This window comes from Dendrobium catenatum, unplaced genomic scaffold, assembly GCF_001605985.2.
Source record: "Dendrobium catenatum unplaced genomic scaffold, ASM160598v2 fragScaff_scaffold_1211, whole genome shotgun sequence".
NCBI lineage: Eukaryota > Viridiplantae > Streptophyta > Magnoliopsida > Asparagales > Orchidaceae > Dendrobium > Dendrobium catenatum.
The window spans coordinates 121,636-132,794 of record NW_021319673.1 but is presented as its reverse complement, the minus strand read 5'-3'; the positions used below and the strand labels follow the sequence as shown (position 1 = coordinate 132,794).

Genomic DNA, 11,159 nt, shown 5'->3' with positions numbered 1-11,159 from the left:
ATAGCATTGGCAATTTATCGACAAAGATAAATTAGGCTCCAGTATTAGTAATTAAATAATACTATATATATAGTAACCTAATAAATATACAATTAATTAAAAAATAACACTTTTTATTTTATTTATCCACAATTAATATGGCATGTAGGTATACATGCATGGACGCCAATTATATATGCGAATAATTTCTCAGTTAATAAGAGGTGGATTTCCTGCAGGCGCGGGTGCCGTCCTTCACCGGAGGCAGCGGAGGAACCGTTGAAGAGAAGGGGTTTTGAACGACTTTTGAGGTTTGATATCTCTCCGAGTCGCCGTCCGGCAGCCGACTGTAGGAGTGTGAAGGAGACAAGAAAGGCTCCCCCAGCCATAAAGTAGGTGAAGGCTGTTTTCCCTTTCTCTTGTGAATGAAAGCTCTGTACAAATAAGGGATTAAGCCTTCCATTTATATTATATATAGTTGCTAGAGAGAGAGAGAGAAAGCTTGGTGCCTTGGTGGTGGAGGAGGAGAGATGGGATTGGGGGTTTAAATGAAGAGAAGGGTGGGAAGAAATGACGTGCAGGGAAGTGAAAAATTACATATGGAATGAAAGCTAAGCAAAATATCCAAAGGAGGGAGATTATAAGGTAAGTAACACATAACTTCTTCTGTTTGAAAGAAAAATATAAATGATTTATCCTGTAACACGAGCTTCTTTTAAAGGCTGTTTGAAAGAAAAATATAAATGATTTATCCTGTAACACGAGCTTCTTTTAATTGCTTAAATTCAATAATACTTAGGTGATATCTAATTTTTTGAAAAATAGATACCAAAAAATGAATAAATTTAAAATATTATATCTTGATTAAATTTTAATTAGAATAGCTCATACAATTATTAAATTTATTCTGAGATCTAATATATTAAAAATAATTAATTTTTATTACGTTTGTTTTAGCATAAATTTAATAAATTTAAAATTCATTATGATTAAAAAGATTGATAAGCTATTTTTTCCGACAGAAATGCTGTCAAAAAATTTCATGCCAGTTTTTTAATTCAACAAGATGAAATAATCATATGATGGCTGTGCAATAAATATCAGATAAATAATTAAACATCATGATGATATCTTACAATCCGAATATAGTCATAATTCATGAGATGCCTGTGTAATAAATACCTAACAAATAATCAAACATCATTCATGTTACCTTACAATCAAAATATAGTGAAGAATACAATTTTGCAAGAAAGCTCAAACCTGAGCGAGAGTAAAATAAGAGGGGGGATGATCGATCGAGAATGCTGTAACTGATCTAGTTATGAACTTAGGTGGAAAATTTGGCAGCCAGGCTTGTATGACATTTTAGTTGCAGCCTGCTCGAACTTTTTGGCTGCAGCTTCATTCTCTTCCAGACCAGACGAAATGAAGTATCTTAGCCACCAAGAAGGACTCCTTGATTTGGCCTTTTTTGAGGTGAAGTTAATTTAGAAATATTAGGAACAATTTTTTGACATCATAAATAAAAAAAAAATACTGGAAAAATGAGGCAATGAAGCAGGAAGATTAAGTCATACCGGCCTTCCAAATTTTGGTAGCTCGGAAATTTTAGCTCTGTGGTGAGCTGGAAAGCCTAAACATGGAAAAGGAATGAAAATCATAAATATTTGATGATGATGATGTATTCAGACAACTAAAAAAAAAAAAGAAATAGTCGGCTGTAGTAACAATTGTGGTTGAAATGAATTTTCTGTAGAAAAAAAGTATATAACAAGTGGTATTGGGTGCAAGTGGTACATTCCTAAATGCTAAAAAATCTCTTTAGTTTTGTGTGGATTGAGGCTTCGTTTAAGATAGCTTTTTTATTGCTTCTTAAAGTAGCTTTTTAATACAAGAATTTTAAATTTTTATTAGAAAGCTACTTTAAGAAGCAGTAAAAAAGTTGTCTCAAACGAAGCCTGAATGAAAGTGAAGTAAATGAAATGAAATGCATATAATGGGTAGGTCTTTTGTCTCTGAATCTATAGCCATTGACTGGAGATTTTTTTTTTTTAATAATCTCAATTCCTTTTGCTCAAATGCTTAGCAATCAAACACAGCCATTGTTTCTGAAGTTCAAGCAGAACAACTCTCATGCCTAAATGACTGAATGAATTGAATAACTGACCACATAGAACTGTGAAAGAATTTGTAGTCTGAGATGTTCCACAAATATTAGAGCAATGCAATTAGCCAAATCATGCTGAAATATAATCATTTGCCACAGCCAATATTACGATACTAAGGTAAATAAAGTAATCCCTCACTACCAGGAACTTTTTATTTAAAAGTTAGATAACGTTATCTGATCACAATTTGATTAAATGAATCTAAAAGCTATTAAATTTGCTTTTAGAAGAATGTAATATATGAATAAACAACCAAATTTTATATTATATATTTATATTCATCATAAAATAAATACAATTTTAAGAGTCAACCTGACCAATTTTGGTCAGAATTTTTTTAACCAAAATTTTTTCGAACTTTTTATCTGATGGCATCAATAAATAGACTATTCAATTAGCAGATAAGTGCAGCTCATTCATTAGGCTTCCGTGGGATTGGTCATCTTCAGTCATGGCATTGAAATCCTCCAGTAAATGAAAAAAATAGATTATAACCAAAAAAGCATGTGAATTTGCTTGCTTGCCTAGATATTTGCCAAAATATTGATACAACTCCAGCCTTCACTGAGGAAAATTATTACGTGCGGCGTCCGGATTCATTCGGAGGCGCATCCGGATTCGCCTCTGGACGGTCCGGACACCGCACGTAATAATCTCTCATTCACTGAATCAAAAGATCAATCCATCCAAGGGTGAATCAACTAAACCAAGGTTTTATAGTCAAGCTAATTAGGTTAAATTAAATAAAAATTGAAATTATACGCTACATAACTATAACTTAATGCCTACAATACAAAAGCTTTGAACATACCAGCAAATATAACCAGACCATCTGCGGATACCCTTGCCAGATCTGGGATTGTCCTGTTTAAGTACTTTGGACTTAAGTAATCCACGGTATCAGAGGTTATGACCAGGGAAAATGATTTTGGCCTGTAAGGTAAAGAAAATTTGATATCAGCTGCACGTACAAAGCCCTTCCGTACAAGGCTTTTGCAGTTGCTATCAGCATCTTCCAAATCATATGGTTCCACACCCCAGGCTTCTGTGCCTTCTTCTTTCAATAACTTGGTAACCACTGAACAAGTGTCAGGGCCAACATGTAGAACTTTACGCATGCCGTCACCATATACTTTCTTCAGGACAGGAATTGCATGTTGTACTTCTAAAGTACATGAAGCAACTGTACTAAAAATAAAGTGTTAGATTGCTACAGCCTCAGTTGGAAAGCCAAAAAAAGGTATGTTTTTATGTAAGGAGCTAACTTTAACACTAGAAAACAATTCATTTTATTCAACTGTAAGCACAGAATATGAAGAAGAGCTAGTGTAAATCGTATCTTTACCTAAACACAAATGAGAGTGTAGGCCATAAAAAGATGCTCATAAGTTCATAATTGATTTATTTCCTTCTCACTCCTTTGTAGCATCATATAAGGAACATCGAGCAACAATAAGTTTTTAAGGGAGAACTATTTCACTTTTTCGGAGATTTCCTTTCGAAAACATTTTGGTCAATCCAAATTTCATATTATATATGAGAAAACAAAGTTTCTAATGAATGCAAAAACCCTTTTTAATTATATCTCAAGCACGATACTCGCTATTGAATAAAAGTTGGAAGTTCTGAATATAGATGTGGCCGTAGATGGGGTTGGATGGTCAACCGAATCAAGGACCATGGCTCTATAACTTTGGGTCACCTGCGCAGGAGCCAATCTATCAACAATATAGGGTCGAAAGCCTCATAGTCTAAAGAGTCTAACAATTAACAAACAATCATAGATCACCTCTAATCAAATATCCAATTAGATTAAGGGTTTATATATATATATATATATATATATATATGAATTTGCTTTTTTATTTTTTATTTTTTTAAAGTGAATTTGCAATTTCGTGCTTAATAGAGATGAGTTTTGGTTAAAAGTTTATATATTGGTACAAAATTGACATGAAAAATTTAGGATTTGAATACATTTGGACTTATATCCCTCTATTTGGATATGGAAAGCTCGTGAGACACAAGATTCGTTAATTTGATACAAACTTAGCTTGACGATTATGTGATTTGATGATCATTTTGTGAAGTAATATTCTACTCTTAATGACTTTGTCTAACCTAATGAAGATTTATGTCTAAATTTGGTAGAGATGATCCAAGAAATTTAGGATTGACATGGAATTTATTTAAAATTAAGGGTTTGTTTTGTGAGAATTTGTTCCAACTTGATTTGAGGCTATTTTGTGCTTTAAAAATGCAATTTAGCGAGTACTTTGTTAACTCAACAAAAGAATCGAGCTTTGCATGCTAAGAACTTCCATGGGTTAGGAATTACAAATTTTCCCTATATGTAGGGTGACTTGAATAGTTTTGTGATTTTAAAATGAATTTTTGTTATGGGAGCTTTTGAAGGCCTTATATAAATGCATTTAGCACTACAAAATATTTTAGCGGGATTCAATAGGATTTCGATTCCAATTTGTCATACAACATGCCTGTTAGGCTAACTCAAGAGATCTAAATCACTATTATATTACTTAGATAACTTTGAGGCCTTAGGATAATGAACTTCACCCTTGGACATTGTAGATTAAGCTTGAAAAGTAAATTCCTCATTTTCTCTAAGTTTGTAATACTTTTATAATTTTTTGAGGATAGTTAGTGGGGCATTTATATTTTTCAAGAAAAAAATAAGAAATGTACACCTTGAAATGAGTGCAGTAAAGCTTAACCATGCACAAGATAATTTTTAGAATTTTCCTTTCTTTTTTTTTTTTCCCAAGTTTTAAGTATTTTTTATTTTTTATTTGTTTCTTTTCTCATTGTTTATTATCTTTTTTTCTTTTAAAAAGTCTCATAAAATTAAGAGCATTCCTCAATTTGTGCACTTTTTTATGACCAGCAGACTTTTTTCCAACTTTTCTGAAAGAATGATGGCACTTTTTAGTTTGATTTCAATATTTAGATTCTTGCTAGCCATTTAGGGTTCTCATTGAAGTGTGTAAGATTTTACAATTTGGCTCCTTGGCATGACTTTTAGTGCAACAAGCTTATTTTTTTAGTGCACTATTTTGTTCATTTTTGGTGCCTCTTTTACTTGTGTTATATACAAATTGGGATTCCTTACACAAACAAGAAATAATTGACTACAAAAAAATATTGCACTCCAAGTAGTTACATAAAATTTATTAAAAAAAACAGGAAGAAAGATCTAGATAATCTAAGTACTTCGCACATCCACTTTTTATCCATTCTACTCATTTGGAAAAATAAGGAAATAATTATCCAAACTATTTTGGGCTCAGCTTTCTGAATCATTTTTCTATATTTATTCTTATTGATTGGTACAAGCAATGCTCGTTATTTTTAACACAAGGTTTTCTTCAAATCATACTAAGTTGATCTCTCTCTCTTCCTTCCTATTACTTTAATCTCTTCTTCCCACCATATTGATGAAAATTTACTATCTTTTATAATGTCCAAATCACCTAAGTCTAAGATCAACAACTTATACTTTAATAAATTTCACTTCTAAAGGTTATGAAAGATGGTCCTTTCACACATCTATCATTCCTAATTCTATAATACATACTAACTCAATTTCTTAGCAGTGACTTTTAGTGGTCAATACTTAAATTCCTAGAAAATAGACTGTAATCTTAGTTTCCTTTTATAGATTCAACCTTTTATCTCTATAATATCCTCTTATTACATAATAAACTTGAGATACCACTCAACTTAAACCATTCATCTTAAATTCACAAGTGATGTTCTAATATACATCCCTTTTTCTCTAATAGACCCTTAATTTACATTAGAGGTAATGAACACAAATGAATTCAAAGGAATATGAAGAAAGAGTTACCAAGTTCCTAGGATAGGATATCCATTTATCTTGAATAAATGTTTAGCAAGTTTTAGAACACTATCCTGGGTAGTCATGACCAAAGTATTAAATTGCAAGCAGCAAACATACCAAAATACATTTCATGGAAAACCGTAACTAAATCACAAGGGCAAGCAGAGCACCTGACAAGAAAATAACTGATAGCAAAGAAGTAACAGGGGATCATATCAGCATAACAAACAAGGTTTGGGAAAATTCAGTCGTTTTTGTTTTTAAATAAAGCTAAGTTAATACGCTAAAGAATACTTGTAAGATACCGTGGGCCTCGGGCATTTAAAAAGTCTTAAGAGGGGGATTATGCTGGAGTATGCGACACATTCCACAGAAAATTACCAACATAATCTAGTGTCGTGTTGATTGATAAAAACTCAAAAGAAATTACAAAAAAAAAAACATGAATGCTTGCATCAGTTGATTTTGCTCTCTTAAACCAAAGAGGACATGGGAATGCCAAATTAAAACTTTCTGCATTCAGAGAAAGGATCAGCGTACTTCTCCTTCATATTCATATTAAGTTGGAAGCGCTACATTTTTCTTTTTAATAAAATGAAAACTGATGTATTATTGATCTATAAAAAAATTTTGAAGATAAAATATGATCTCAAATTACTAGCGTGATTAAAGGGTGCCCCAAATGCATGAAGCTCCCCAAAATGCAAGTCGGGGATTAATTGGTGCATGTAGCCTTACCCTATAAGAAAGAAAAGTTTGTTTCCACGACTAGTTGGAGGAGTTGAGGCAACCTAATCACTACTTCAACAATGATATCCAATGGTTTGATGGCGAACTTACCATGCATTTCGTTTTTGGTGTTGGGTTCAAATCAAACCTCTTCTTTCAAGACTATCAAGATTTCTATTCGGTTCTATGCCACCCACCAATGTCAAATGAATGTGACAGGAATCCGATCTCCGCACAGTCAAAAATGACAATAAAGAAGAGAAAATGCAGCAGAAATTATAGGCTAATTCTATTGATATCAACACAACAAACCAATATACAAGTTAATCTATTATTCAAGAGAAAGATTGACTCCCCACAAAACCTAGATGTCGCTACGAACAACTCCAAAGAAAACTATACCAAAACACAAAAATCTCATAATGAAAATAAAACAACCTAATTAATCATAAATAAACCCTCACAATCTGAATTCAAATAAGTCATCTTTCTCTAAATAAACCTTCCTAATTCCCTCCAAAATCTGAATTCAAATCAACCCACTTCATACAACAACATCAAGCCTTTATCCCACTACGTGGGGTTGGCTACATGAATCTTTTTTATCCATTGTGTCTGGTTAAGAGTCAAATTCTCATTTAGATCTAATAAAAAAAGTTCATTTTGAATATTTTCTAACCAAGTCTTTTTAGGTCTACATCTACCTTTCTTAACATAGGTTAAATCTAATACATCTACTCTCCTAAACAGGTCATCAGAAGGCCGTCGTTTTATGTGACCAAATGATCTAAGACGGCTCTCTCTAATCTTTTATCTGCCATTGGAGCTACTCCAACCTTTTCACGTACATGCTCATTTCGTATCCTCTCTTTAAAAGCAAAGTCACTCATCCCTTGAGCATCCTAATCTCTGCAACACTTAACTTAATATTATGCTTCTCTTTTAATGGCCAACATTATGTGCCCTAAAGCATTACAGGTCTAACAACCATCTTATAGAATTTTCCCTTAAGTTTGAGTGATACTTTTCTATCACACAACAAGCCCAATGCATTCCTCATCTTCATCCATCCAACTTGAATTCTACAAATAATATCCCCATCTATTTCACCATCACTCTGAACAATAGACATAAGATATCTAAAATGTGTACTTTTATTAATGACTTGATCTCTCAAAGTCACAAACCCCCCATTAGATATACTACTAAAATTATACTCTATGTATTCGGTTTTAGATCTACTCAAACAAAAACCTTTAGACTCTAAGGTTGACCTCCATAATTCAAGTTTACCTTCAACTCCCTCTTTAGTCTTATCAACAACAAGAATATTGTCAGCAAAAAGCATACACCGGGGAACAAATCAGCCCTCTTCATAAAATAAAAAATAAAAAAAAAACCAGCTCTCTTCCTAAATAAACCTTCATAATTCCCTCCCAATCTAAATTCAAATCAGTTCTTTTTACATAAACAAACCTCCCTAATTCCCTCCCAACTTTGATTTTCTATGATAAGTAATTAAATGTAGAATTAATCTCGTTTGAGCCCCCCTCTCTCTTTGCCTGCTGCCCACACTAGTAGAGCCCACAAGGCTCTTCCGCCCGCCAGCTAGACCGGCTCCCTTTGCTGGGATCGGGTTGATTGGTTGGACCAACTCAGCGGGTCCATTAGAATGGATGGGAAGGAGTCATAGTAAACTAACAGAATTTGATCTAAACTTAACATATTCTCAGCATACATTCATTAAAATAAAATAAATCTATAAATCCCATGTATACGCCTCTTTAAGTTCTGAAATCTTAAAGACAAATCGGATTGTATCAGCCCAAAGGGATAATATTCAATTGCCTAATTGAACAACAATAACATCAAGCCTTTATCCCACTATGTGGGGTCGGCTACATCAAGCCTTTATCTACAATTGCCTGATTGAAATAAAGTTTAAATAATAGACAATGCATACTAGTGAAAACAAATAATGCTCTACCTTCACCGCCAAAAGATTCTCTGACATTTGTAGATACACCTGAAAACAAAAGAAAGCCAGAATTTAGTTCATGTGAAGTTGGTGTAAGGTGATTTTAACCAGAAACAGAGGTTAAAAATTATGCAGAAGCAAATTCAAACTAAAATCAGTATTCCAAAAAGCAAGGAATCCTTTAGCCTGGCAATGAGATTAATCAAGCTACTTTCACCATATAAGAGATAAGTTAAACTAGAACTTAGGAAGCATTCTTTGACCCGGATCCAGAGCCAAGCCTAAACTTCTCACATTTTGGGTCACTTTTTACCATCTTTCTAAACCCAACCATTTAATTCATTTGAGAACTACAATTTCTACGACAAATAAACCCAAAGTATTCCCGAAACATGCATTAGTGGAAAAATACGGACCTGAGCCGCTGTAAGAATAGCCAATAAGAAGAATGGCACCCTGAAAATTTTGAGAAAAAAACATGGTTATTACAGTGAAGATCTTGATCTGGCGGCCAAGATGACCAGCCAGTTTTTTTTTTTTAAAGCTAGACGTGAAATCTAGGAAATATTTACCAGGACAACTAGACCAATAGAAAGAAGCGGGGAAGTTTTTGATTTCTGATTCAACGAGCCAATCAAAGGCAGGCTGCCACTTTCCGCTGGGCGTCGGGATGGAACTCTCCTTGACATAACGTCCGGTTTACAATAGCTCAAACAAAAGACCTTATACTGAATCACTGATCAAATAAAAAACTTTTAGAAAATTGAATAAGCCTCCAGATTCCGTCAAATCAAAATTCTCTAGCACATTCCGGCCCTCCCCAGCTATAAAGCTAGCCCCATGTTGCGCAACTGTCTGGATAAGAAGATTCCGCGTTTAAAAACCAGACTGATTATCATAAAAACCACCCTGGTTTTCAAACAGCCAAAAAATCGAGTAATATTCAATCAATAATCGATTCCGAAATCAATGATGGCATTACGCTCCATAGTTCAAAATAACAGATCTGGAGCTCATGATCGCCCAAAAGGAGGATCTCGCCAAAGATCCATTTCATCTAGTAGGAAAATAATAGCATAGCTTCGAAATCATCCCCATCTCACTACCGCAAATCTAATCGTATTTCTACTCTATCGCGCAACAACCAGCAGAAAAATCGAGATCTAAAAGTATATGGCCAATCAAGAACCTCACGAAACCTCCTCAAGCGCAAAAAAAAAAAAAAAATTGCAGCTAAATTGGACGTGTGCGGCGGTCACCTGCGCACGAAGGAAGAAACGGAGGAGAAAGAAGGCGCCTGCGCCGCCACCTGCGCTCGAGGGACGAAGCGGAAGAGGGAGAAGCCCGAGTGAGGAGGAAGGAGATCTGCGGCGCAATGAGGTTCTCGTTAAGCCTGCAAGAAATAAATAGAATGCGGACGTCCTCCAGTTTAAATTCCGTTAAATCCGTGGAACTATAGAAACCCATAATATACGGAGGTAAACGGGAAAATTGTAATCGTTTGTGCGTGAGAAATTATTGGCCTTAGAAAATCTTTCTTCAATCAATATATTATTAAAATATTTCTTCACAACATTTGAAGTTTTTTTTTTGTAATTATGAATTTATTATTTTAATGAGATAAAATATAAGTTGAAATAAATTACATTTTATAACGTATATTCTTAAAAAATTGAATGATTACTTGATTATTAATATAATTTAATATTTTTTCTACTATAAGTAATTAAAATATTAACCATTCACTAATCACTAATTTTATTTCGTAATAATTTTTTTTTTTAATTTAAACAAGAAAAAAACTCTTCTAATTTATATTGTATTTATCTTTAAAAAATCTAATAGTTTTAATTTATCATTTCAAAATTTTGATTATCATATTTTCACATTATTTGTGTCATATAAAAGTATAAAAATAGAAGGATCACTTTTAATACTTTCTAATCAAATCTTTTAACGCCTGCCTCTCTTTCTTAATATAGTCTAGCCCTAATACATCTACTCTCATAATCTAGTCATCATAAAAATGTAATAAAAGAATAACTAATTTAAATTTATAATATATTTCTCTCTTAATTTTGAGGCCTATCATAATTAAGCTAAATATAAATCATATAATTTTTTTTTAATCTTTGAGCAATATATTTCATATTTAAAAACATGAATTTTTTTTTTTTAGTTAATATTTTTATTTTTCAAATAATCTTAGTTTATAAGTATTAAAATATGTCCTATTATAATGCTTTGTATTAGCAAGCTGCTTCTAGCTCATCTAGCTTGATTCTTTATGATTTTTCTATAATATTAATTTATACGTCACCAAAAATCACCTTGATCAATCACAAATCTTGATGCATATCTGAATTAGAAACTTCAAAATTAAATTAGGATCATTCAAATTTCGATTTCAGCAAACTTATATTTAAATTGAATGTCTCAA

The 11,159-nt window shown here is 32.9% G+C and overlaps 1 protein-coding gene across 1 annotated transcript; it reads right to left on the bottom strand.

Moving 5' to 3' along the window:
- Positions 1 to 1,062: 1,062 nt before the first annotated feature.
- On the bottom strand, positions 1,063 to 10,141 carry LOC110099266 (probable pectin methylesterase CGR2). The gene is made up of 7 exons (XM_020826357.2): positions 9,979 to 10,141; positions 9,292 to 9,447; positions 9,136 to 9,175; positions 8,729 to 8,767; positions 2,962 to 3,333; positions 1,560 to 1,615; positions 1,063 to 1,448 (listed from the first exon to the last, which is right to left on the bottom strand). The coding sequence occupies exons 2-7, from the start codon at positions 9,406 to 9,408 to the stop codon at positions 1,302 to 1,304; spliced, it is 771 nt and encodes a 256-aa protein (XP_020682016.1). The 5' UTR covers positions 9,409 to 9,447; positions 9,979 to 10,141; the 3' UTR covers positions 1,063 to 1,301.
- Positions 10,142 to 11,159: the final 1,018 nt, after the last annotated feature.

Bases quoted from the DNA above. Each gene is read 5' to 3' on its own strand.
- LOC110099266 (XM_020826357.2), bottom strand. From the start codon at position 9,408: ATGTCAAGGAGAGTTCCATCCCGACGCCCAGCGGAAAGTGGCAGCCTG. The intron at 1,616-2,961 runs GTATGTTCAAAG...TTCCATGTTTAG, and splicing joins TGGTCTGGTTATATTTGCTG to GCTTTCCAGCTCACCACAGA. The intron at 1,449-1,559 runs GTATGACTTAAT...ACCTCAAAAAAG, and splicing joins TACCAAAATTTGGAAGGCCG to GCCAAATCAAGGAGTCCTTC.